This window comes from Lagenorhynchus albirostris, chromosome 7 (assembly GCF_949774975.1).
Source record: "Lagenorhynchus albirostris chromosome 7, mLagAlb1.1, whole genome shotgun sequence".
Lineage (NCBI taxonomy): Eukaryota > Metazoa > Chordata > Mammalia > Artiodactyla > Delphinidae > Lagenorhynchus > Lagenorhynchus albirostris.
This window is the reverse complement of record NC_083101.1, coordinates 325596-352735: the sequence shown is the minus strand read 5'-3', so window position 1 is coordinate 352735 and position 27140 is coordinate 325596. Positions and strand designations below refer to the sequence as shown.

General features: G+C 54.3%; 1 protein-coding gene across 2 annotated transcripts in view; it reads left to right on the top strand.

Annotated features, from left to right (window-relative positions):
- CACNA1B (calcium voltage-gated channel subunit alpha1 B) overlaps positions 1-27140 on the top strand; it is a 193062-nt gene that overhangs the window by 125528 nt on the left and 40394 nt on the right. For both annotated transcript variants that reach the window (XM_060153244.1, XM_060153245.1), the window contains exons 21-32: positions 4698-4824; positions 7576-7705; positions 7924-7983; positions 10196-10302; positions 14676-14772; positions 15990-16150; positions 17658-17795; positions 18528-18729; positions 18934-19098; positions 19413-19523; positions 19882-19965; positions 26748-26753. In XM_060153244.1, coding sequence (XP_060009227.1) covers positions 4698-4824; positions 7576-7705; positions 7924-7983; positions 10196-10302; positions 14676-14772; positions 15990-16150; positions 17658-17795; positions 18528-18729; positions 18934-19098; positions 19413-19523; positions 19882-19965; positions 26748-26753 — 1388 coding nt within the window. The remainder of the gene's footprint in view (positions 1-4697; positions 4825-7575; positions 7706-7923; positions 7984-10195; positions 10303-14675; positions 14773-15989; positions 16151-17657; positions 17796-18527; positions 18730-18933; positions 19099-19412; positions 19524-19881; positions 19966-26747; positions 26754-27140) is intronic.

Sequence of the window (27140 nt, the reverse complement as noted above, 5' to 3'; positions counted from 1 at the left end):
TTCTATATTTTAAGCCACTTTATGTATATTTAAAATTGCTGTGTCTTACTGGAGCTGAACTTTTTGTCATCTTCTGCTGACCCACTTTAATAATGATTTTTTCGTATATTGTGTTTTTCTGATGTGAATATATACCTGAGTTTTGTTTTATTTTGTTTTTTTAATGAACGTTTGCCAAGTGTATCTTTTCCCGTCTTTTGACTTCCAGCCTTTATGTGGCCTTGATTTTAGGCTTGTCTCTTGGAAACTACATATAACTGTATTTTTAAAAATGCCATCTGGGTGATCTGTGTCAGTCAGTAACCAGGTTCCTTCGGCTTTTATGTATTGTGATTATTAGTTTACTTGGACTTGTTCCATTTTTCCTATGTTTTTTCCTCCTTTCCTTGCTTTTTAGTATTGAATAATTGGTTGTTTATTTGCTTTCGTGTCACATTTTCCCCTCTATATTAGTTTATAAACTATGAATTATTTTTCTGTTTTTTTAAAGTGGTTATCTTATAATTCTATCATGCATGCATAACAAAATCTATAGTTATTTTATTAAGTAAGACCTTAGAACAGCAGCTGCGATCACATTTCCCCCAGCTTCCTTGGTAGCATCCAGCATTTCAGTCCTTTTCTCCCCACAAAACAGATATTTTTCTGCCTTTGTAGGCATTCAGGATGAACCCTCCCCAGAATGTGTCACTTTTGCATGAGGATTATTTTGAGCTAAGGGCAGTCGAGTCCCTGTGGGTTCAAGAGAAGCAACTGCCCCTCCCTTAACTACCTAGAAGAATTTAAATTGGGGACTTTTCCCAGGGAAGAGTTATTACCAGAGATAAATGTTATCTAAGTGGCCCCATCTGTATGGCAGGGCAAGCGTCTAATTACCAAAAACCTGCCCTTTTTTATATTGTCCAATGAATGACCCTCCTGTCCTTGGAAGCCCCAGGCTCCTATCCCATTCCTTAGCTTAAGGTGGTGTATATACCTCATTTTACCCTTCTGTCTGAACCTCTCACGTATGTGTGGTTCCCATATGTACGAAGTTAAATTTGATTTTCTCCTGTTAACCTCACGCCAGTTTAATTCTTAGACCAGTCAGAAGAACGTAGGAACGTAGGGGAAAATTCCTTCCTTCCCAACAACTTTATAGAGACTGTGTTTATTTATTGATAGATTTACCAATTTCTTACATTGCAGACCTTCCTTTAATATCATTTTCTGTCTTCCTGAAGTACAGACCTTCCTGCTATAACATTATGTGTGCATTTCTGAAAATGCCATGCATTGAAAATAATAGGCCTTGTAGAAAAAGTTAGGTTAAGAGCAAATTATTCAAGATATGCAACTCTTTAACCAGAACACTAACAAAAACAAGAACGCTCTGAGTGCAAAATGATAGCGAAGTTAAATCTCCGTTTGCATTTGCACCATCACGTCTTCAGCCCTGCATCCTCCTCGGGGCCCTTTGCTTCTGGCAGAGACCAGCCTTGTCTTGCTCTTGTGCAGCAGTGACTGGAGGGGAATTAATTGGGACCGACAGACGGGCTCACTTCTCTGCCCTTCTCTCCTCTCTGGGATTTCGCCCCTCATTCCCAGATACTTTGTCATCCTCAAACTCCAGTCTTTCCTCCTCCTCCCAGTAGGCATGTTGCTTTCTGCTTCTAAAGATGGGAAAATGGCCGCACGTGCACAGGGGTCGCCTCGTGCCTCCTTTCTCCCAAGGATTGTGGCTTCTCAGGTTCTGTCCGTGTCAGCTGGTTCCCTGTGCCTTTAAACAGTTATGTATGTTTTTCAGCTTTTATAGTTGTTTTTAGTAGGAGGATGAGTCCTTTTTAAGCCTCTCTCATAGGTCAATTTTATAGACTTCTATATTGCTTGTTCATTTTTTTTTATTTCTTTACATATTTATGTTTAGTTCTTTCATAGTCCTCATCTAAAGGTACTTACAGCTGAAGTCCATTGGGGGTTATATATATATTACCTGTTTCTGTTGTCTTTCACGCACCTCGTATGGGGGTGATGTTTGTTTTCTGGTCCTTGTATGTTTGCTGATGATTTTTGTTGGGGTTCATATATGACTGGCCGTAATCCACCCTTTCTGAAGTGGGCTTTGTTTGATAATCAAGCCCTACAGAAAAAGAATTGTTCGGTTGCTTTTTCAGTTCTCCCACGGATGGTACATAGCTGTAGGAGAGAAATTCTTTGTACATGCTGGATGCCTTGGGACATTAGGCTTAAGTTCTCTTCAAGTTGGAAATGATTGCCTTGGTCGGTGGGGATTCTGTGGGCCAGATGAGGGATGTTCTCGTCAGAGAGGACTTACCTGTGCTTTCCTGGAAGCCCAGCGCACCACCCGCCTGGTCTCCCTTCGGTCCTCTGGAGGGAGCAGTTTAGCGTGGTGCCTCACTCAGCTTTCCCGCCTCACCGCAGCTTTGGTCGATCATGGCCCCACAATGTAATTCCTCCGTTCAGCCTCAGTTTCTTAATCTGCAAACTGGAGGTAATAATACGTGCCAGTAAGTGCCATTGTGAGAATAAAGCACCTGGACCAGCCCGGCACATGTTGTTTTCAGTGAACGTTCTGTTCCTTTCTTTATCCGCCCCCCTCCCCCATATCTGGCCATCTGGCTTGATTGTCTTCTGTTTCAATGAATTAATTTTTGTTACTGTCTAGTTTTTTTTTTAAACAGCTTCCAACAGGATATTTCCTCAGTCTGTTGTAGTTCTCGTTTTGATCCTCTCCCTTTATTCCTGGTCTGTTTTAACTTAATCGATGATTTCTGCTGTTGTTGTAGTAGTAAATCTATTTCAGGAGAAACATTTTCATCCAGGCTCTGGCATCTTTGTTCCACTTCTTTTGAGCAGGAAAAATACTTCATTCAGTGTATATTGGTTCCTTTTTCCCAGTTTACTTGTCCTTGGGTTTGCTTAATTGTTATTGTGGAAGAGTCTGAAAAGCTGTGGTTTTAAAATAATAAATGTTTCTTAATTTAAAAGTTACACATGCTCATCACAGAAAAAAAAAATGTTAGTGTTAAAAGTATAGTGAAGAGAATTAAGATTATTATCAGAAAGCCTTTCGGAGATCACCACAGTTACTGTTATTTTGGCGTTATTTCTCTCCCTGTATATGTTATTTTTCATAGTTGAGCCCATCTGGGATATACAAGTGTGTAGTCTTTTTTTTTTTTAACTTACCTTATCATAAGCTTCTTCTTTAAAGCTAATGATAAGTCATTTAAACTATTTGTATGCATTTTTAATATTCATAGTATGATGCTTCCCGTAAGTGCTGCACACTTCGTCGATCTCCTGTGGTTATACTTTCCATTGTTGTTGTTACTGTAACAGAACTTACAGCAAACACCTTTGTGAGTACAGATGTTTGTGTGCATGCTTGATGTCCTTAGGAGATAATTTTGTACAAATTAAATCAATAGACAGAATTTTTTACTTTAAATAAGTATTGCCTAGTTGCTTTCTTAGAAGATGCTATAATGTATGCCTTCAGCCGGGAGTTGAATGGTGCCGGGTGGTGGCAGCTGACAGTCTAGGAAGCATCGTAGCTGCTGTGGCTTAAGCCACAGCACGTGGTTTCACGTTCGGGTCAAGGCTGTTTTCTCTGGCCCGGCGGTTCTCTGCAGGACTTCAGAGTGGCCAGCAGCCAGGGAAGAAGCTTAGAGCCTTCGTCTTCACACATGCTGGAGGGAACCTCCCTCATTTCTGCCTTTATGCTTCTTCCAAGAAGTAAAAGTGAGGTGGACAGGTGGGCATTGGCTCCAAGTCACTGCACTGTCCTCCCTGGCATCCCTGGGTCTCAGGAACTGTTACCCGCAAGAATGGAAACATACATTAGGATAGTTAAAAATGAAACACTGTTGTGAGAAACATACTATGCAGAACAGCAAAATCTACGTAAAAACAGTGGTCACAGCCAAAATAACCCTGGAGGCTTTGATTTGTGGGTGCCAAGTGGAGGAGGGGGTGCTGATAGCGCAGAGGATGGGCCTTAGGGAAGGGGGACGATGAAGAGCGAGGAGGAAGGGCCAAGCGGGTGTGTGGGCGACGGCAGTGCCCGCGTCCTCCCTGGGTCAGAGTCCTCTGCGGGCCCTGTGCGGCGGGTCAGGCCTGACCAGCAGGTTCAGGAGAGCGGCTCAGGCCAGGCCAGCCCCTCTCCTTGCTGCCCTGTTGGCCCTGCCCCAACCCCCTGCAGCGACAGTGGGAGCTCTCACCAGGCAGCCCGGGATGCCTTCTCTCGAGCGGTGAGCCCTGCACTGGGATGGGGGAACCTACTGGCCCTGGTCTCTGGGGCTGAAGGCGGCTTTGGTGTTCTTAGAACATCTAGATTTATGGCCCCTAGGGAAGCAGAGAAGTCCGCAGCCAGGGACACCCGCTAGGCTTGGTACTGCTTCCCCAGTGACCCTGGGGAAGGGAGAGGTGAGGAAGGGTCTCTGGATCTCTGCAGCAGACGGCCCAGATCCTCAGCACTGGCGCGGCCCTGCCTTCGTTCGCCTCAGTGGTGGCCTGACTGTGATCGGAGGGGTCTTATGTGAAGCTGTGTTCTTAGCTGCACGCCCTTCCCTGGGGTGGGTCCACGAAGACCTGTGAGGTTGGAGCTGGGAGAGTGTCCATCGCCCCGGGGCGAGACCTGCGTGATGTGGGTTTATGAGCCACACCCCTAACTTGGTGGCCTCGTGTCCTTGCAGGTGGTAACGTGGACCTGGAAAGCCAAGCAGAAGGGAAGAAGGAGGTGGAAGCTGATGATGTGATGAGGAACGGCCCCCGACCCATCGTCCCTTACAGCTCCATGTTCTGCTTAAGCCCCACCAACCTGTGAGTCTCGTCAGCAGCCTGTGTCCTGTGCCGTCCTCTTGTCCATGGCCCATGATCCACGTGTACACCCTACCAGTGTGTGCTAGACGTGAGCTGCACCCTTACATGTATTAATACCCTGATTGATCACCACAGCATCCCACAAAGCACACACTACTGTCAGCTCACTTTGCAGATGAGGACACGAAGCCACAGGGAAGGCCGGTGTCCAGACACACAGCCCGTCCGTCTCGGTGGCGGAGCTGGGATTTGAACCCAGGCAGTTGGTCCCAGGGCCTTGTTCTTAACCCCCACTGCAGCCTTAGTTTACCTCTGCACACACGCACCCAGTTTACATCCATCGTGCATATGTGCTGCCCTCCGCCCGCCTTCCAGCAGAGCCCGCAGGTGTGCGTCACAGTCACTCGTGTCTGTGCACAGTTTCTCCCCTCTGTTTACACCGTGAGTCTCATCCACTCATCAGTCCACCTGCCTTCATTAGCTCAGCCAATGTTCACATGCTAGACAGCGTGCTAGGTGCTGGGAATACACGGTCATGAGCAGAACGGACAAGGGCCCCGTCTGTTCTTAAGCTTTACAAGCGAGTGGAGAGGCAGACAGCAGACAGGACGTTAGGGAGGGGACATGAGATGGTTCATGGACGGAAGGGCTAAGAGGAAGCACAAAGCGGGGACTGGAGATGCAGACGGTGGGGGCTGCTGACATGAAGTGGGATTGGAACAGAGACGTGGCGGGGGGTCGTGAGAGCCCACCAGGCAGAGATGCAGGCAGAGCAAAGGCGGAACCACACCGCCCAGAGGGGCAGCACAGCAGGGTCTGAGGAGCTCGTGCTCCGTCCTTTACCCACGTGTCCAGCCAGCCCTTCTGCCCTGGGCATCCAGCAGTCTTTCCACCAGCCCCCGTCGTCCATCCTCCCCACGTTCCTCCTTTCAGCATACGTCTGTGGGGAGCTTGCTCTGCTAGGGGCTTGGAGTAAGATGGCGGTAGAGACAGATGAGGCCTCGGCCTCCAGCACCGACCGGGTGGTGTCCGTCAAATAAGTACAATGTGGACGGTAAAGCAGGGAGGTCTGGTGTCTTGGAGCAGGTGGGGAGAGTCAGGGGAGCCTTCCTGGAGGAGGTGAGAGATCTCAGGTGAAACCTGAAGGGTGAAGAGTTAAGATGAAGAGGGAGGAACCAGTATTCTTGGAGGGTTGGAGGGCGGAGAGAACTTAGAGTGGTCCAGAAGTGAAAGATATCAGGCTCAGAACAGCAAACGACAGTTGCATGGAAAAGCACAGAGGCAGACAGCGCTGTTGTGTGTTCTGTGGAGAAGCAGAGGTGACACCGAGAGCCCTGAGAAGCTTGAGAGGTTGTAAACAGTTGGGGGTGAGTGGTGACTTGGTTAGACTGCACTTCAGCAGAGCCCTTTGGTTGGAGGACTGGAGACGAGACAGGGAGACCGGTTAGTAGGTGGCCGCGGTTTTCAGGAAGAGTTGCTGGTGATTTGCTGAGGGCAGCCGGAGCGGAGAGGTTTGGGAGCGAAATGCTTGGGGAGAACTTTTGGAGGCAGGATCTGCAGGATTTGATGGCAAATTCGATGTGGAAGGGGATGGAGATGTGAAGGATGGCAGCCAGGGTTTCTGCTTGACGGCTGGGGGCCCGGCCAAGCTGGGGGTGGTGAGCACAGACCCTGTGGAGCCCGGGGCAGCTGGCAGGTGGCACATGGCGGGGGGACTTGGGGATCTGAGCGAGGGTGGAAACTCAGCCACAAGAAGGAGCGGCAGCTGCTGATTAGAAGGAAGGGGGCTGGGATGGAAGAGGGCCCGAGAGGGAGCGTCGGGGAAGTGGAAGGAAAAGCGTCTCAATTAGGAGGGAGGAGTGCGAGCAGGTCCCTCGGGGGCCTGGGAAGGGCAGCTCCGGGGAGTGTGTGGGCTGGAGCTGGACACCGGTGGTCGGGGTGAGGAGGAGACAGGCATAAAGTCCAGTCCCTTCCAGGGACAGAGAGACGTGGGTGCCCTTGGGAACACTCCGCGTTGGCGAGAGGAGCAGGTTGGACGGGCTGGTGGGCAGCGGTTGAGCCAGCAGAGGCAGGAGGGGGGCCCCCGTGAGCACGTGCCTCGGGGTGGCAGGAGCGACGTCTGCCTCGTGCGCTCGTCCCCCAGGATCGGCTTCACTCTCCCCCTGCTGGGCCTTTGCTGGCCTCCTGGTCACCGTCTCCTGCTGAGTCGTAGTGTGTGTCAACACCTGAGCATCTCCTGTTGCTTTATGTTTACTGGTGTCTTGTTCACCACTGTGTCCCAGCCCAGAATGTGCCTGAATGGAGCAGAATAGTGGTGAGTGGAGGCGGGCAGGTGCACACACGCAGCTCTGGCGGCTCCGACGGGGGCACCGCACCCAGCACTGGGGCTCGAGAGGCACCTGCTCTCCACGGGACTGTTGGTACTCGGCCTCTTCCCCCACCCACAGCAGAGCTGGAAGCCCGTCCAGGGCACAGCAGCCCCACAGCAGGTAGACGAGCAGGCCTGGCTGGGCCCCAGTGGAACTTCATGTAGCGAACGGACCAACTTGGCCTGCAAGCCGTGGTGGGCTGGCCCTGCCCAGGGTTTCTGCAGCCTTCCCGCCACCTACCTTCCCAGGAATCTGGTCCCCATCAGTCACCTGGCTGCTATCTCCTGACCACAGGGACACTTCCCAGAGCTCAGTTCTCCCTACGGAGAGGACCCAGCCCAGCCCTCTGTGGGCCTTAGGTGACCCGTGCTTTGCCTTTCAGGCTCCGCCGCTTCTGCCATTACATCGTGACCATGCGGTACTTCGAGATGAGCATCCTCGTGGTCATTGCCCTGAGCAGCATCGCCCTGGCCGCTGAGGACCCTGTGCAGACAGACTCGCCCAGGAACAACGTGAGTGCTGCCGTCGGGCCGCGGGGGGGCTGGGACACAGAAGAGCGGGGCGTACCCGGCATGGGAGGGAGGGCTGCCGCTTCAGGGGTCGCTGGCCTGCCCTCTCCTCCCCAGACCCTTGCCCACAGGCCCCAGGCTGATGCGTTGTCGTTCAGGCTCCTGCCCCCGCTCGAGCTTCCGGCCTCGCCTTTGAGAAAAGCCTTTCCTTTTGGTTCCAGGTGCTGAAGTACATGGACTACATCTTCACAGGCGTCTTCACCTTTGAGATGGTGATAAAGGTGAGATGTGTGGTTGCCCTGGTGACCGCGGGGCTCTGCTCGTCCCCCTCGTGACTGAGATGGAGGCACGTGGCAAGTGTGCCCTGGGCGTGCACACACGTGTGGTGACATGAGGGCACATGAGCCCGCAGGTAGAGGTTGTGTCTCGTGGAGACACAGGGCCACGTTTGTTAAGGACTCGCCACAGCATCACGTCAGCCTTAGGAGAGCCCGCAGGCGCTGGCCGTGGTCTCCACTGCCTGCTAACGGAGACCCTTCTCGCTGAGGGGGACAGGCTTCCCTTACTGTGCGGTGTGAGCCCAGCCTGTGCAGGGCAGTCTCAGCAGAGTGGGAGGCCGGGGCCTCGGCTGGAGGAAGGAGAGCAGGGACAGGGCGGTGGCCTCAAGGCCCAAAGGTCGCGGCAGGTGGGTGTAGAGGACTCCCTAGTGTTTGATCCTGGGTGGAGAACGGCCGTGTTGTTGTTGTGACCCTCGTTCCTCCTCTAGGGGTTGCCAAGTGGCCTGTGCTTTCCACACAGGTGCGCGGGCGGCGCCGCTGCTGGGGCGGGGGGTGCCCACGTGCTGACTCAGGGTGGCTTCTGTGTACGTGAGCCCTCGCTTCAATTCTCTCCCAAATTCCTGGGGGAGGCGTTGTCGTTTCATTTTACGAACGAGGACACGGAGGCCCAGAGACGTTAAGGTGCCGCTGCAGGAGGGGCAGAATCCAGCAGCTCCTCCTCTTGCCGCCTGGGGCTGACACTCCGAGGGTCTGGCAGGCGGCGTGCTCCGGGCGGCATGTGCCTGCAGCCCAGCGACGGAGGAGAGACTCAGGCTCCACAGGAGCGGGGGGCCCAGGGAGGATCTCAGCCAGTCATGACCATGCAGGGCCGTTGGGTAAAAGGCATGGAGGTCCAAACACCCGTTGAGGCTCTAAGAGGCCATTACCTGAGCTGTGACCCCTCCCCTGACAGGAATAGACCTGAGCCGTGACCCCTCCCCTGACAGGAATAGACCTGAGCCGTGACCCCTTCCCTGACAGGAATAGACCTGAGCCGTGACCCTTTCCCTGACAGGAATTGACCTGAACCGTGACCCCTTCCCTGACAGGAATTGACCTGAGCCGTGACCCCTTCCCCTGACAGGAATTGACCTGAGCCGTGACCCTTTCCCTGACAGGAATTGACCTGAGCCGTGACCCCTTCCCTGACAGGAATTGACCTGAGCCGTAACCCCTTCGCTGACAGGTGTGACCTGAGCCGTGTCCCCTCCCCTGACAGGAATTGACCTGAGCTCTGACCCCTTCCCTGACAGGAACTGACCTGAGCCGTGACCCCTTCCCCTGACAGGACGTGACCTGAGCCGTGTCCCCGTCCCCTGACAGGAATTGACCTGAGCTCTGACCCCTTCCCTGACAGGAATTGACCTGAGCTCTGACCCCTTCCCTGACAAGATGTGACCTGAGCCGTGACCCCTCCCCTGACAGGAATTGACCTGAGATGTGACCCCTCCCCTGACAGGCGTGACCTGAGCCATGACCCCTTCCCCTGACAGGATGTGACCTGAGCCGTGACCCCTTTTCCTGACAGGCGTGACCTGAGCCGTGTCCCCTCCCCTGACAGGAATTGACCTGAGCTGTGACCCCTCCCCTGACAGGCGTGAGCTGAGCCGTGACCCCTTCCCCTGACAGGAATTGACCTGAGCTGTGACCCTTTCCCTGACAGGAATTGACCTGAGCCGTGACCCCTCCCCTGACAGGAATTGACCTGAGCCGTGACCCCTTCCCTGACAGGAATTGACCTGAGCTGTAACCCCTTCCCTGACAGGTGTGACCTGAGCCGTGACCCCTTCCCCTGACAGGACGTGACCTGAGCCGTGTCCCCTTCCCCTGACAGGAATTGACCTGAGCTCTGACCCCTTCCCTGACAGGAACTGACCTGACCCGTGACCCCTTCCCTGACAAGATGTGACCTGAGCCGTGTCCCCTCCCCTGACAGGAATTGACCTGAGATGTGACCCCTTCCCTGACAGGCATGACCTGAGCCGTGACCCCTTCCCCTGACAGGATGTCACCATAGCCGGGTCCCCTTTCATGATAGGCATAATCAGGGCTGTGTCCCCTCCCCGATGGTACGTGACATGAAGTGGCACCCTTCCCCTAACCACGTCTCTGGGCTCTGGCTCTGCCTTTCTTTTCTGAGATATTCTGTTCATTAAAGTGTGTTGTTCCCCTAAAGATGATCGATTTGGGACTGCTGCTGCACCCTGGTGCGTACTTCCGGGACCTCTGGAATATTCTGGACTTCGTTGTGGTCAGTGGGGCCCTGGTGGCATTTGCCTTCTCGTAAGTACCCAGGTCTGCTCTGACTCTTGCTGGGCTGCAGTCCCCAGAGCCGTGATGAGTGTGGGGGGTGAAGGAGGAAGGGGTCCATTGGCCTCCATGGCCGTCTCTAGTCAGTCCCTCTGTGCCTGGGGCTGGGCTGTGGGGCTGGGAGGACCTCAAGGCTCGTCTGTGCCTGACGCACCCCATGGCTCTGAAGTTGGGTAGGCAGGCCTCTGCTTATGGTGTCTGCCTCTTGGGTCCTTCAGGAACCTTTCCGTGCCCGGACGCGGCTGCCCTGCTTGGTCAGCCAGCGAGCGGGTGGGTGCAGCTGGGGGTCTCCGCCGTCGGGGTGCTCCGCCATTTTCTGTGGCTCCCTAGTGAGCGACACTCAGCCCTGTTGTGGCCGGGCCTGGATTGGCTCCCTCAGACCCTACGCAGTGGCGGGCGTGAGGCAGGCGTTGGGTGCTCGGGTGGAGCAGGGGGGAGACCTGGCGGAGGTGGTGGGGGGAGATCCAGAGATAAGTAAGACCCTCGATGGACACAGATACGGAGGGATGGGCTCATCCCTGAGCCCACAGGGAGGCCTCCTCACTGACTCTCTTCTCTTTGTCTCCTGTTGCTGGACTCTCGCTAGGAGCTTCATGGGGTAATGCCTTCCCTCTGTCCCCTCACACTGCCGCACATCACAGCACGCTGCGGCCCCTCGTGGGCCGCTTCATCACCATGCCTCACCTCCGCTCATTTCCCGCCACCGTCTGGGCTGCATGCTGCCCGGAGCCATGTCCCCAGGGCCACACGTCCCCGCCTCACCTCTGGGGGCCGGGTTGGGGGCTGGAGCTGGGCGTGGCCCCCCCTTTGGTGAGCAGGGAATCCTGACTGAGGGCTGGGGGCGGGGCGCCTGGGCCTGAGGGCAGTGCCCGCTCGGGGTGGGAGCTGTGTGACCTTGGCGGCCAAGATGTTGGCTATCCTGAGACACTTTCCCACGTGTCTCTCCTGGAAACAGGGCTTTCTTGCTCTTTCCTTTCCACAACGCCTCCCTGAAATGCCCAGCATCTCCGACCCTCTATTGTTATAAAACAAAATTCAGCTGAGTAAATCTGAAGGTCTAATTGGGTTTATTCAGTGATTCATGAAACAGGCAGTATCCCATCCAGTAAGTAGAAAGGCTGTACACGATGGAGGCTGTACAAAATTGAAGGCCTTTATAGAAAGGGAGCCAGACAAGGTTATTAACAAAAGAAAAGAAAGGATTGTTTCAGGCAAGGTTACCTCACTGGTGCTGACCAGGAAAGTCCAGAAATTCCATTCCTGGGAGAGGCTGAAACTGCAATTCAGTCCTGGTTCGCTGTCCTGGGGACAAGTGGCTCCACTTTGGGCCTGTTGTTTCTTTTCATTTTTCCTTCTTCTCCTTTTTCTTCCTTTTCCTCTTTCTCCTCTCCCTCCCTCTCCCCCTCCTCTTTTTTTTTTTTTTTTTTTAACAATTCTCCCCTTCTTGTCAAAGTGTCAGCCCAACTGAGAGATGTGATCAAAATTTTAGGTGTGTTGACTAAAAAAACATTCACAACCTAGAAGTTGAGAGTTACATTTTATTTGGCGGACAAAACTGAGGACTTAAGCCCGGGACACAGCATCTCAGACAACTCTGAGGGACGGCTCCAAAGAGGCAGGGGGGAGCCAGGATATACAGGAGTTTTTGCAACAGAGCCCAGGTAGTCGTAATATCAAAAGATTACTGTTAACTAAAGAAAACCAGGCATCTCAAGTTAAGGGATTTAGTGCTTTTCTTTATATGGGAAATGCAAGAGTCTGGGCTCATTGAATCATTCCTTTGATATGTACCTCAGCTACCTGGGCCAGTATCCTGGGCTTCTCATCCTGAGTCTCCTGAGGTGCCCCGTGGGGAGGGGGGTGGCTGACAGCTAGATGGGGGGGCATCCTGCCTCCATCCTGAGCTCCCACAGGGCTCACCATCCGTGGCTGTAATGTGGTGGCTTGATGGCTGCAATGGCTACTGATGTGGCAGCAATATTTTTTATTCACAGGCATTGGCACCACTCTTAGCTCCTGCTGTGTAATGTTTTGCAGCTTTGATCTTTGATGTGGGATCCATAGATCATGATGTGTTTGCTTAACCCCTGTGACATTCACAGATCGTAGTTCCAGGTTCATAACCCTTATGGTGGTCATTTCCTTTGCTGCTTTTCTGACATTCCAGTCAGAATGGAGACCGTTTACTTAGTGGTTATCAGCTACAAACGTGTATTTCAAGTTTTTGAAAGAATATGACAAACACAAACACATCAAGGGCATTATAAGCAGGATAATTCCTAATGTTTGAAGTGTACTTTGGAGCCATGGTCCCCAAGACCCAAACCAATCAAAGAAAAACCCCATGAAGCAGTCACACATTTGAGCCTAGTAGCTGGCTCAGTGATCTCACGTAACTGATTTTCAGCCTCCCCGGAAGTGCCAATCCCGGTACTGTAGGTGGTGTTGGCCACAGCATAGACAACTTGCTCAGTTAAAGATAGCCAAGGGCTATCCCATTATTAGGACCAACTTTGGCCAGAGAGTCTAAGGATTTTTGCAGGGGAATCTGCAGTGTCTTCAAGAGTTATGGAGAGGTTTCTGATTATATCTTGTGCATATTTACTCCTAACCTAACTCCTTGTGCGTATTTACTTGAAACCGAGTGATGGATTTATTCACAGCGTTTGCTGCGTTTACCCATTTAAGCCAGGGGTCAGTCAGGTTTTTAGTGTATGTGGGACTAGAATCCCCTCCCCTGAAATAAAGAGCCTTCCTAAATGCCTTGCAGAGATGGGTGCTGCTGGTGGGGCCTCCTAGTGAGTGGAGACAAATCAGAGCTAGATAGTCGGGCTAGCTCGGAATCCTTGGTGGCGAATCCAGCAGTCTGAAAGGCCAACCCCATTGGAAAAGGAGAGTTTCACGATTGAAGTGTAAATCATGATCTGTCGTCTTGGGCCGAAGCAGTCTGTGTCCATGTCGGCCACTTTTCTTCCTCTCAGTTTGATTCGGAGGTCGCCAGCGTTTGTACAGGATGAGATGGGGTGTTTTGGTTTTGTTTTGAAGGATGGCTGAGGCTCTGGGTTCCCACAGAGGGAGGGGGAGGGGAAGGGCAGGCGGGGAGGTGGCCTCATCCCTGAGGGAGGCTCGGAAATGGATTTTCTCTGTGACATGTGGGTGGCAGGTGAGGTGAGGTGAGTGGGGGGCAGCACGGAGGGAGCTGGTCCTCGCCTCAGCCAGCCTGGCCGTGCGGAGCGCGGGGCAGGGCAGCAGAACTGAGGCCGCCCCAGCTTCCCGGTGCTGGGGACCTGGGAGCTGTCCAGCACGGAGCCTGCTGAAACCAGCGGGGGCTTGGCCTGCAGGAGGCTCTGCCAGGGGCCCTCTGTGGCCCGCTGCCCCTCTCTGCTCCAGGGCTTGAGAGACCAGTGTAGGGGATCAGACCAGAGAAGGGAATGCTGGGGCTTCCTCAGCTGTGAAATGTTTATCCAAGGTGCAAGTCCCTGAAGTTTACTGCCGTCTGGGTAGTGAGGAGGACCTGGTGCTGTCCCTTCCAGGGAGATTTCAGGGCAATCTTTGTTCTGACTGATTTCAAATCAGAGAGGTGGGAGAAGATTGGAAACGTTAGTTTGGTAAGTCATAGCCAGATATTTGAGGAAACTGGAAGAATTCAGGATCCAGCCCAGTTTACAGGAACATAGCAAAACCTTAAAGATAATTATTAGGATTAGAATCTAATATCTCTAAAGGGACAAACATATTTTTTTTTCTCTACAATACCCCCACTTTTTTACCAAAGATAATCACAGTAAAACTAATTTGTTTGTATTAAACTTGGCCTGATTATTTGTATAAGTGCAGCAAGAAGAGTGACTGATCATTTGAGTTCTTCTTAAGGCTGCTTTGTTACAAATTTCCATAGGGAGTCTCAGACTGAACTCTCAAAAGCCTTCAAAGCCAGGAAACCACACCAAGGACACGGCCATCAGATCTGACCTGTGACGCCTTTTCCATCAAAGCCCAGCCCCAGCTGGGGCTGCAGTCCTGGCGTGGCCTCCCCACTTTATTCCCACTGGGGGTCTCAGCATGGTGTCTGGAGGAAGCTGGTGTTCCCACTGTGGGTGGGAGTGCTGAACGACATGGCCCGGCGGGGAGGGGCTCTTCGCATCCTGAAGCTCAGCTCTCCCTGGACACCAGGTGCTGCTGACCTGGCCCCGGCCCTTGTCCACTCTGAGGACACCTTGGCAGGCAGCCCGTAGGGGGAGATGCACTGGCTTGTGGTGCCTGCAGGGCCGAGGCTGCCCTGTCCCCAGGTCCTCTGGGCACAGGTGTGCCCCCTGCCTGTCTACATGGGTGGCTTCTCCTTCTAGAGGCTCCAAAGGGAAAGACATCAACACCATCAAGTCCCTGAGGGTCCTGCGTGTGCTGCGGCCGCTCAAGACCATCAAGCGGCTGCCCAAGCTCAAGGTGCGAGTCTGGAGCGGGGCCGTGGGTGTGTGTGCGCTCATGTGTGCGTGTGGGCACACGTGCACATGTAGATTGTGCGTGTGTGCATGCATGTGCACACGTGTACATGTAGGTGTGCGTTGTGGGGTGCACATGTGTAACTGGCCTGGTCCCCTGCAGCTTCCCGCGTGGGGTGAAGATGAGCAGGGCTGAGGGGAGGCCCTGTGTCGCGTGCGTGGGGCGGGCTCTCGGCTCTGTGACCCTCCCCGAGGGGCTCATTCTCCGCAGTGTCCTGTAAGGCTCCTCTTCCTCAACCCAGGGGTGCCCGATGGGACAGCGGGTTTCATCAGCAGCTGTAGTGCAGGGGGAGGGGCTGCGGAGAGAGGGAGGTGGGCTCACAGGGAGATGCGGGGAGGGCGGGGGTTCCCGGAAGCGTGGGTGTGGCTTTAGAATTGTGCTACAATCTAATAGTTGCTGAGCTTGTATCCAGACTCACTTAATCCTCCAAGACTGTGTGCAGTAGCGTTCGGAGCAGCTTGGACAGGCGGGCTGTGGAGACGCTAAGCGATGGGGCGTTACGGCAGGCAGTTTGCTTAGAGCCGCGTGTGAAGGAGTGGCTCTGGGGGTGATGGAGGCTCCGGGGGGGTGGGCAGGGGCTGCGCTGCCGAGGCAGCTGCTTGTGTCTGGAGCGTGCCAGATGGGGTCTCGGGAGGTGGTCGTGGGTCTGCCTTTGTGCACAGCCAGCCGGGACCGGGGCCAGGGCAGCAGCGAAGGGCTCACTGGGGAACGGTGAGAGCCCCTGACAGGCGGCCCGGGCAGTGCTAACGGACGGGAGTCTCCTCTGGTTCATGGACATGCCCCAAGTCCCTGTGCTGAGCTGGCCTCCGCATCACCACTCCCCCATCCCACTTCCCACCAATAGGCAGGGGCCAGGCATGGTCCTCAGCCCGGCCCTGCTCCTTCCCTCCGCGCCAGCCCGTGGCCTGGCAGAGAGGCCTGACCCCAGCCCCAGCCCCAGCCCCAGCCCCAGGTTCCCCTTGGCATCTGGCCCCCCTGCCCGCAGCACCTTTTCTAGCACCTCCTGCGCACCCTGTCCAGTCCAGGATCATCCTTCTGGAGGAGGACGGCACAGGCAGCTTCTCACACAAGGCCTCCGGTCCCGGTCCAGACCCTTGCGGTTGTCCCGGGCCTGGGCCCCGCCCCTGGGCCCCGCCCCTCACGGCTCCGCCCTCCCGCAGGCTGTGTTTGACTGTGTGGTGAACTCCCTGAAGAACGTCCTCAACATCTTGATTGTCTACATGCTCTTCATGTTCATATTTGCCGTCATCGCGGTGCAGCTCTTCAAGGGGAAGTTTTTCTACTGCACCGACGAGTCCAAGGAGCTGGAGCGGGACTGCAGGTAAACCGGGCAGGGCGGCTCCTCTGTCCCCAGCGCCGCGCCTCCCCGGCAGGATGGGCCCTTGCTGCCCGCACACCTCAGGGAGCTCCGCGTGGCCACTGCCGGGCGTCCCGTCGGCCCTCGCGATCCAGGCTGGGCCCTGAGGTCAGAGGGCCGCCCCGGGGTTGGAGCCACTTCCCCGTCCCCCCTGAGGCCTTGGGCCCCAGCAGAGCAGCAGACAGGAGAGGCACCCTCCGGGAGGAGCGAAGGGGAGGGTGGTGCTGTGTGGATGCCGTCCTGGACACATCACGTAATGGAATCCTGTGATCTGGGGTCTTGTGTGTCCAGCTTCTACCACTAGTGCTGTGGCCTGTGCAGTACTTCGTCCCCTTTAATGGCCAGATGTTTATTCCTTCTTAAGTTACACCTCATTGTACTGAGCCAGTTATCTGTTGGTGGACATTTTGGCCATTGTGATTACTGCTGCTTTGAACACGTGTACAGCTTTTTCTGTGGATAGGTGTTTCCATTTCTCTCGAGTATGAACGCAGAAGTGAGATTGCTGGGTCACATGATGATTCTCTTTATCAGTTTCAGGAACTGCCAGACTGTTTTCCAAAGTGGCTGAACGATTTTGTGTTCCCACCAGCAGTGTCTGGGAGTTGCGATTTCTCCACGTCCTTGCCAATACTTGTTATTTTCCTTTTTAAAAATATAATTATAGCCGTGCTAGTGGGTATAAAGTGGTATCTCATTGTGGTTTGATTTGCGTTTCCCTGATGATTCACGACATGGAGCCTCTTTTCATGTGCATATTGACCATTTGTGGGTCTTCTTTGCAAAAATGTCTATTCAGATCTTTTACCCATTTTTTTTTTTTTTTTTTTTTTTTTTGCGGTACGCGGTCCTCTCACTGTTGCGGCCTCTCCTGTTGCGGAGCACAGGCTCCGGGCGCGCAGGCTCAGCGGCCATGGCTCACGGGCCCAGCCGCTCCGCGGCATGTGGGATCCTCCCGGACCGGGGCACGAACCCATGTCCCCTGCATCGGCAGGCGGGCTCTCAACCACTGCGCCACCAGGGAAGCCCCGTCCCTTTTATAACCGATTGTAATTGTTCTTAATATAGCCCTGATACGAGTCCCTTGTCAGATAGATGATTTTCAATATTTTGTCCCATTCTGTGTGTGGATGATGTCCTTTGAAGCACAAAAAAAGCTTTCAGTTTTGATGAAGTCCAATTTATCTGTTCTGAGCCCCCCTGTGCTTTCTTCTAAGAGTCTTATAGTATTAGCTCTTACATTTAGGTCTTTGATCCATTTTGAGCTAATTTGTATACATGGAGTGAGGCGGGGTCCACATTCATTTTCTTACCTGTAGATACCCAGTGCTTTCAGCACCACCTGTTGAAAAGACGGTTCTTTCTCCACTGAATGGATGACCCTTTTCAAAGTTCAGTTGACCGCAGACACAGGGGTTTATTTGGACCCTTCGTCTCTAACCTCTGACTTCCTCTGTGTTCCCGCTCCCAGGGGCCAGTACTTGGATTATGAGAAGGAGGAGGTGGAGGCTCAGCCGCGGCAGTGGAAGAAATACGACTTCCACTACGACAACGTGCTCTGGGCCCTGCTGACCCTGTTCACAGTGTCCACGGGGGAAGGGTGGCCCATGTGAGTGCCCCCCTGGCTGGTCAGGCTAGAGCAGAGGGGCAGCCAGAGTGGGGAGCGTACACTCTGCGTCCGTCACTAAGCAAACACCCCCCGGGCTCTTGTACTTACCGGGTGAGACATGGTCCTGCCCTTCGAGGGTGGGCAGCCTGGGGAGCAGGAGATTAGCCAAGAGCACAGCACCGTGACCTCCTGAAAACCCTTGTTTAGTGGCTGGGGGCCGGAGGGAAGATGGGCCCCTTGGCGTCTCCCTGTGCTAGCCTCTGGCCGCAGTTAAGGGGAGTCCAAGGGATGCGTGGGTTCCAGGGGCTTCCTTTGGGGCTGAGAAGACCACCCTTCAGAAGGCAGGATCGATGCTCTTCCAGGTGACCCTGCTCAGCCCAAGGCTTTTGGCGACAGGTGAAGCTGGGTGTGAGCAGGTTACCTGGTGTGAGGTGGGAGAGAGCCGGGCAGCACAGGACTGCTGGACCTCTCCCACCTCTCCTCCAGGGGATAGGACCTCAGGCACACTGAGGCATCCTCTAGGAGGTTCCCCCAGTAGCCCTGAGTATAAACCCTACTGGCGAGACAGGCCCCCGCCGGGAGCCATGGCCCTCCTGAGGAGCAGGCCTGGCCCGCACGTGGCACTGTCTCTGGGCTCAGCCGCAGAAGCCTCACCTGTGACACGGGTCTCGTCTTTCCCGGGGTCGTATCCTCCTGGGCTCCCCTGATGCTTGGCACTGGTTCTTGGCCCAGGGTGCTGAAACACTCGGTGGACGCCACCTATGAGGAGCAGGGCCCGAGCCCTGGGTACCGCATGGAGCTGTCCATCTTCTACGTGGTCTACTTCGTGGTCTTCCCCTTCTTTTTCGTCAACATCTTTGTGGCCTTGATCATCATCACCTTCCAGGAGCAGGGGGACAAGGTCATGTCTGAATGCAGCCTGGAGAAGAATGAGGTAGGCGACTCCCCTCCCACTTCGTCTCCTCGCGGGCTCTCCTTGGGCAGTGTAGGCAGGGCCCCTGGGCTCCCCTCTGCGTGGGAGCCACTGGCCAGCACAGGGCGGGGAAGGCTGCCCAGAGGAGGCCTTCTGGATGAGGGCGGGGGGTGTGCAGGGGCTCCGCAGGGTCCCAGCTCCCCCTGCTCCTTCCTTCCTGTGCAGAGGGCTTGCATCGACTTCGCCATCAGCGCCAAACCCCTGACGCGGTACATGCCCCAGAACAAGCAGTCGTTCCAGTACAAGACGTGGACGTTCGTGGTCTCGCCACCCTTCGAGTATTTCATCATGGCTATGATAGCCCTGAACACTGTGGTGCTGATGATGAAGGTGCGTGGGGCCTGCGTGGTGGATCCTGGCGCCTGTGGGGCGGGAACCCGACTCCAGCCTGGCGGAGGGTTGGCTTCCTCCTGGGGTATGTGCAGGAGCGGGCGTCGCCCCGAGTGCTGGTCAGCTCGGGGTGCGTGCGCAACCCTGGGCCCCCAGTCGTCCGTGGGCTGAGGTCGTGAGAAGGTTCTGGGAGACGAGGGGAACCGGGAGGGGGTCCTCGTGCAGCAGGCACGTGTGACAGGGGTCACCGTGAGCCCCGTGGGGCGTCTCAGGGCAGCCAGGCCTGGGGCCAACGGTGCCGCTTCCCCGGGCAGTTCTATGACGCGCCCTACGAGTACGAGCTGATGTTGAAGTGTCTGAACATCGTGTTCACGTCCATGTTCTCCATGGAGTGCGCGCTCAAGATCATCGCCTTCGGGGTGCTGGTACGTGCCTTGGCCCCTCCTGGCCTTTAGGTGTCTGCATGCTGGCTCCCCCTCTTCAGGGGACCTTCGGGGGCCCACCGTTTGGAGCTGGGGATTCCCTGAACCCCCACAACACAAGTGACCCTGGAGGGGCCCCAGGGAGGGGGCTGCCGGGGGCTGCCCGCACCTCTGCCCCCGCCCTGCTCCTGGGAGCGGGTGGGGCCGGGCTCCTTCCCTCTGATGCGTGGCCTCGTGCACTCCCACCTGAGGCGGTGCGTCTGTCCACTCGCCGCCTTCTTGATGAGAGGCCACCTCCTGCAGCTCCTTGTGTGGCAGAGCCCTCACCGGCTCCACACTAACTGCCCTTCCTTGTCTCCAGAACTATTTCAGAGACGCCTGGAACGTCTTTGACTTCGTCACCGTGTTGGGAAGTATTACTGATGTTTTAGTAACAGAGATTGCGGTAAGTAGCATCTCCTGCCCCTGCAGGGCCCCAAGTGGTTTCCTTCCAGAGGTGTTCCCTCACTGAGCCTCCAGGCCCTGGTGGCGTTAGCGCCTCGGAGCAGAATTCCCCACGAGCTCTGGAGATGGAAGCTCCTCTCCAGAGGCGAGTGTGGGGATGAGTTTGGGGGGGGGGGGAGGGTGGGTGTCCTCTCGGCAAATGCTTTTTCTTGGTTAAGAAATTGGTTCCCAGGAGGTCTTCCAGGCTGGTGGCCTGAGAATCACCAGGGAGCTCCATGGTAACAAGCGACCAGGAAGATAAGGATCTCCTAAATTTGTGTTTATCTAATACATGCACATCTAACAACCGGTGCCAAAAAGATACAAACTAAAACCAGTAAGAATTTAGAATATTTTAAAGTATTAAGTTTGTTTTACATATACGTGGTGTGTGTGTGTGTGTGTGTGTGTGTGTGTGTGTGTGTGTGTGTGTGTGTGTGTGTGTGTGTACACATGCTGGAGATTCTTATTCTTACTAAAATACATGGATTATATCTAAAAACTGACTGAGGGCTAGAACATGAACTTGTCTCAACAAATTTGAAAGAGTCTGAGTCATAAAGCCGTATTCTTTCAGCACAGCATGTTAAGTTAGAACTAAATGGCAAAAACCACATTTATTTTTTTTAGGTTGAATTCTCTAGGAACAGACACCAAGGCGAAGGTTCTTATAGAAGTTATGTCTTAGGACGTGTTCTGAGGCAGAACCCGTGGAGAGAGGTTTGGGGAGGTGGATGGGGAGAGAAGGACCAGAGGTGCCGGTGAATTGCGTCATCCCCCAGGGGCTCTGGAGACAGGGTGGGTCACACCTCAGAGCTGCAGAGTTCTTACCTCTGTGCCCACCAGTCCTCGGCTAAAGGCCGTGCCCGGGGTGTCGATTCCCAGACACCCGAGCGCCCCGAGGGCAGGCGAAGCAAGCTCTGGCCGCCTGCGCTGCTGCGGGTGAAGGGCCACGTGCAGGGTGGGGGCATCTGCTCGCAGCCCTGGCTCAACCTGGCTCTGCCCACGCCTCATGTTGGGTCCCGTTGCTGTCTTCAGGGTGGTGCTGCTCACGACTTCTGGGAGGAGAGGGTTGATAGGAGGAGCAGGGCACCTGCTGCTGTGCTGGGGACTCGCGTCATCGCCGGGGTCCCCTCACCTCTGGCCAGCCCTCTGCTGCTCTGGTTGCTGGTCTCGCCAGGTGACCCAGCCCTCTGTGCTGTGCGGCCCGGGCCCTGCTTGCCATTCCCTGTGTGGCTCTGGCTGCTGTGATGGTCCAGGCACAGTTCAGACTGGTCCCAGGAACCTCTAGAAAGGCCCCGGGAGCCCCTGATTTCCAGACAGACTTCTCCCTGCCCCTGTGCAGGGGCAGCTCTGCCCTTCACACCCTGGCCAGCGTGGAGACTCTGGGGAACCCAGAGCGACAGGAGCCACCACGGCCTTCCTGTGTCCCACAGTGGAAGTGGTCTCCAGCCCCTTTGAGTCAGGACCCCGAGATGCGCCTAGCCTGAATTTGTGGGGATGGTGACACAAAGTCCCAGCGGGCTGCTGGAGTCATGGTGACAGGGGCCACCTCCGCTTTGGCCCCTTGCTTCCTGGATCCATGCGGTTTACAGGTCAGGCACCCAGTATGTCTGTTGACCGTCAGTTCATCTTGAAGTGCAGCACCCTGAACCCCCTGAGGTGCCCCATCAGGCCAGCTCTTTTCTGTGCCTGTAAGAGGCCATCTCAGCATTTTATCAGAGCGACACCTCCTGAGTGATGTGGAGTGTGACACGCCGGCGGGTCCTGGGTCTCCTGCTCCTTTGCCCGCCCTCCGCTTGCTCTGAGTTGATGGCATGTGGCATCCCCTGTTGGTAAATCTCTGACGCTAGGGCATCAGCAGAGGCAGGCCCGCACCCAAGATATGAGTGATCCTCGTTGAGACAAATCACTGTTGCTTCTGGGTGAAGGTTCTTAGGTAGGCAACTTACCACCAAGTGGCTGAGTGACAGCTCAGATGTGGTTCCCTGTAGAGGCCTAAAGGTGGTCTCTGCTCACTACGAGCTGGTGTTCAGTCGTGGCCGTGGCTGGATCAGCCTTGCCAGGCGCAGCCTTTATCCCAGCCGTCACAGTCACTGCCTTTGTGGGTCTGCCGTGTGAGCGGGGGCTGGGAAGACAGAGGCTTGCTGACATCTGTTGTCCACACAGCCTAAGGCGCATGGGGTTTTCGTGTCCCTACGGCTGTAGGTGTCCGGGGTGGACGTTAACATGTGATGCCTAGACCTGCACATGGTGCCCATTCCCACATCCAGAGGTGGCCTCTGCCACAAGCTTTGTTCCCTCCAGAGGCCTGACCAAGCTGTAGCCTTTGCCTAGGACCCTGTGGTCCTTACCACCAGCAACTTCACGCACACACACACACACAAACACACGCACACACACATACTGTGGCGGATGGGGCACATCGCCAGAGCTCTGCCTCACCACCGTCTTTCAGGCCGACGCCGCCTGGGGCTCTGGTGAGGCCTGCACCAGTGCATTAAGCCAGTCCTCCATAACCAGGTTGGAGCTTTCCTCGACATTTAGTGATCATCCCATGATGTGCTGGGGAGGGGTGAGCTGAGGAAGAGACAGTGGTGCCGCAGAGGTGAGCGGTGTGGGGGCCAGGCCAGCCGTCGTGTGACGGTGCCCTCTAGGCTTGCCCAGGTGTGGCCCCGGATGTAGCACTTCCACAGTGCACTGGGCTGTTGCTGGGCGGGTGGCACATGGCCCATGAAGAGGAGCCGTCTGTGGATGAAATCCAGAGTAATCTAAAATGGATTAAATGTGAGATTGCTCAAGTAAGTTTGCTGCGTTTCATTACGGCGCCAGCAGTCCTGACGATAGACCTGACAAGGTACGCGTGCAGGACCTCTTTGTGGAAAATTACTAAGCTTTATTGGAAGATGCCAAACGAGACTTGAATAGATGGAGTTATACATGATGTTAATTAGTAAGTAGTGTCGGTGCCATAGAGATGACAGTTCCTCCCAACTGATCTGTAGATTCAATGCAATTTCAATAAAAACACCAATGATTTTGTTTTTCTTTTTGTTTGTTTGTCTCTTTGTTTTGGAATTTGACGAAAGCTGCTTCTAAAATTTATAAGGAAGAGCAAAGCCTCCCAAGTAGCCAAGATGCCTAATAGTCAGAAGGTGCCCCTGGGGCCGCGCCAGGGCGGCGGCTTCCTGCAGAGCGGTAGCAGTTTAGACCGCGTGGGGTAGCCCAGGAGCCTGGACTCAGGCCCACTTGCGTGTGACCGTCTGTGGGCGTAGCTAATGATCAGTACAGGAGAAAGAGGAATTGGGTCTTGGCTTGCACCATTCACAAAAGTACTGCAAATGGAGGAAAAGACTTAAATATAAGAGACAGAAACTTTAAAGCTCTTAGAAGAAAATACAAGAGATTATTTTTAAGACCTTGAGATAAGGACTGATTTGTTAAGCAAAATATATATATAAAGCACCAGCCATAACTGGAAAAAAACTTGTATAATATAAAATTTCTGTGTATCAAAAGGAGAAAGGCCAATCCATGAACAGGGGAAGGATATTTGCATCACATTCCTTCATGTATACGCGTTAAAATGTGTATGCAGTGCCTGTCATGTGCTAAGCACTATTCTAAGTGCTGGGACAAAAGATGAAAATCCCCGCTTATTCTAATGGGAAAGACACATGGTGTCAGACAGTGACCAGGGAGAAGGCAAAGCAGAGGGCGTGTGAGACACTGGGGAGCCGTGGTTGTGTGCCACTGAGACGGCGACCCCAGGTCAGGAAGTCTGGCCTCGCAAGGAACCTGAGCAGGTGCCAGCTGGGGGGCAGGGAGTGCAGAGACCCCCAGGGGTGGAGGAGGGGTGGGCGCTGCGGCTGCACGGTGAAGGCCTTGCAGTCGGTAAACCTTGGCTTTTCTTTTGAGTGAGATGGGAGGATTTGGAGGGTTTTGTGGAGAGGAGTGACACGACCTGGCATTTAAGAGCACAGCCCTGGCAGCTTTGTTGAGAATATTGTGCAGGGCACAGGCAGAGGCAGTGAGACCAGTCAGGGCTGTCTTAGCTGGGTTCCCCCAGAAACAGACCCTGAGACCAGAATGTGGTGCATGTCGTTCACCTGGAAGCCAGCAGAGAGGCAGGCAGCCCAGGAAAGGCGCTATCAAGTCAGCTACCGTTACTACCCCAGGGCTCTCCCAGCAGCCGCTGTCTGCTGCTGGGGGGAGGGGGCCGGAGAATTATTTTTTCAGCAGTTCACCCTTCATTAATGTTAGGGCCTGGGTATCGTGTCCTGGCCTGGGAAAGCTCTCAGAAACAAAGATGTAAGTGCTGACAACTGGGTAGTGGGCCTTGGAGGATGTGTGTGCGGCCGAGCGTTACTGCTGTGAGCCAGGAGAGGAGCTGGGAGCTGGGATGTGGTCAGACATCGTCAAGTTCTGGGTGTAATTTCCAGGTAGAGCTGCAGATGGGTCGGACGTGGGTGTGAAAGATGAGGCAAGGATGGCATCATACTTTGTCGTCTGTGCACTTGGAGAAGTGGGTTGTCATTCACTGAAAAGGGAGGGAATTGTGAGGAACAGGTTTGCCGAGGACGGTCCGGCTGCACCTTGTCCATGTTAGAGTTCAGTCCTGCTGTCCTCCCAGGAGTCGTCCAGCGGGCAGCCGGAGGAGACGCAGGCCAGTGACGTACGGCTAGGAATCGTGAGCCTGTAAGATGAGATGGGATGAGATCCATGGGGGAAAAGAGCGTGAGGCCAGCATGTAGTGAGCAGAAGGCTGGAGGGCGGAGGCCTTCCAGGCTCGCGGTGGAGGTTAGCGTCCAGAACGTGCAAGGCTCTCCTGGGAGCAGAAGGTACGGTGGGGCATCTTCCAAAATAGAAAACACAAGTGGCCACAGAAAGATACTCAACCTTACTTGTAATCAAAGAAGTACAAAGCGAAACGGCACTGAGGTGCCATTCCACACCCAGCGTTTGTCAAACAGAGACCCTGAGGCTGCCGGCTGTAGGCGAGGATGTGGACACTGCTGCTGGGTGTCGGTCAGCTCGGCCTCGCTGGAGGGGCGGGCGTGTGTGCCTGCCCAGGGTGCCTGGCGGAGGAACCTGGAGACGTTTTCACGCGGATGTTCATGGCAGCGTTGTTCGCAGCAGCAGCGGCAGAAGTGGTTTATTGACACAGTGAATGGCACCCTTATCGAGAGGATGCTTCCCCAAAGCGGTGTGTGCTCAGCGTGAGAGCACAGCTTTGCCTGAGCCCAAGAGGGCCACGTGTAGTCTAATCCCGTCACAGAGTTAAGAACAGGCAAGTATAAACGTGTTTTAAGAGTTAGAGGTAAAACAGTGCAGAAAAGCAATTATTAACAAGGATTAAGGATAGTCACTACATCTGGGGAAGAGAGGCACGCAGGGCTTCCAAAGTAACGGTGACGTTCCGTTTAGGCTGGATGACGAATATATGGATCTTGTATTACCTTTATTTAAAATACGTGTGTACATATACTTGCACGTATTCCTTTGTTTATGTGAGTTGTTTCATGGTTTTGAAAAGTCAGTGATCTGAATAATCCAGGCGAAAAGCTGAAAGCTGCCATCTTAACAACAAAACACGGTGATTTGTTCCCCCGGCTGCTGGCCTTGCAGCATTGCCCGGGCGCTGCCCCTTCGCTGTGCACCTCTTCTCACCCAGAAGTAGTTCCCCAGCGTGGTTTCTGCCTAGGCGCTCCGCCTCCTTGGGCACAGGAGTCTTTATGCCCCAGACAAAGGCATCCTGACACTGGGCTCCCAACTGCAAGGACACAGCCCTGGGGGTTTGGGCGTGTGTGTGCCCCCTCGGCAGAGGGGTGACGGCTGGGAGGGCACCCACAGGTGGGGCAGGCAGGGGTGCCCGGCTGATGTCGCAGAGGCACTGTCTCCCAGGGGCACCTCCCCACAGAGAGGCCCCTCAGCTGCTGGAAACTCAAGGGAGGGCGGCTTGCAGATGTTCGAGAACTTAATCCCAGCAAGACCTCCAGGGTAGCCACCACCAATCCTGGACGCCCAGCAGGGCTGGCAGGAGGGCTGAGAAGCTGCTTGGTCTGAAAGCTCAGCTGCCCCGGCCACTAGTGGTTTCAGAGGGCGGTCTTCACCCTGTCCTGCCTGGAGGAGGAAAGGTGAAAGGAAGCTGTCTTGTGGATTTCGGTGTCTTTTTTTCTTTCTCCATTGTAGTCACTTCATGTGTTACTTTGTGGATGCACTTTTTTTTCCTTAGGCAAAAATATGAGTGTCAGTTCCCACCCCCGACTTAAAAATCACCATAGAGCAACAGTCTTAACCAGGGTCACGTAGAGAATGCACTCTAAGCAAGCATAAAACTGACATTGATTTCTTTGCCTGGAAATAAAAAAATAAGTGTCTGTGAGTCATCTTTGGATTTGCATTACAAACAAATGCAAATGATGCCCCCGTCTGCATAACCTACAAATTTCAAAAATGTGTTTTGATTCGGTACCTTTTAAACAAAATATGCAAAGTTTACCCAAATCCTAAAAATTTCCAGTGAAGTGTTCAGAGTTTGAGTTTTGCTTGTGTTGGTGACTCATTTTCTCTTTTGTTTTGTTTCTGTTCTTGATTTACCCTCACCTACCTGCTGACTCACGTCACCCAACCAACATACAATGCGAAAACCATGTCTCCGTCTGTATGTTGTGCGCCTGCCGCTCAAACATCCCAATTTGTAAATAATACGCAAATATCCATCCATGAAAACATCACATATAGGAAACGGTTGGTTTCATGACTTTAAATAGTTCTTAAAACTCCTCGCTTTGCTTGCTCCGGTCCTCCTCCCTTCTGCTTCCTGTCACCCCTCGCCGCTGCCCTCCTGTGCTCAGAGCCCAGCTGCACCCGCCCCTCTGGCCTCTCACGCACTGTCCTGGCTCCTGGGGTCCAGCCGGGGCTTATGAGGGCCCCCCAGGGACCACCTGATCACAGGAACTGGCCTTGGGCTGAGAGAGGAGGTAGGGGCTTCTGAGTGAGAGGCAGGTAAGTGATGAGACTGGCTCAGAATTGGGGAGGTTTTGCAGGATGTGAGTTTGGACCTGATCCCCGAAAAGTCCATGGTTTCTGCTGCACAGTCATGTCCCTTCTGCTCTGTCTCCACTGGCAGACCGA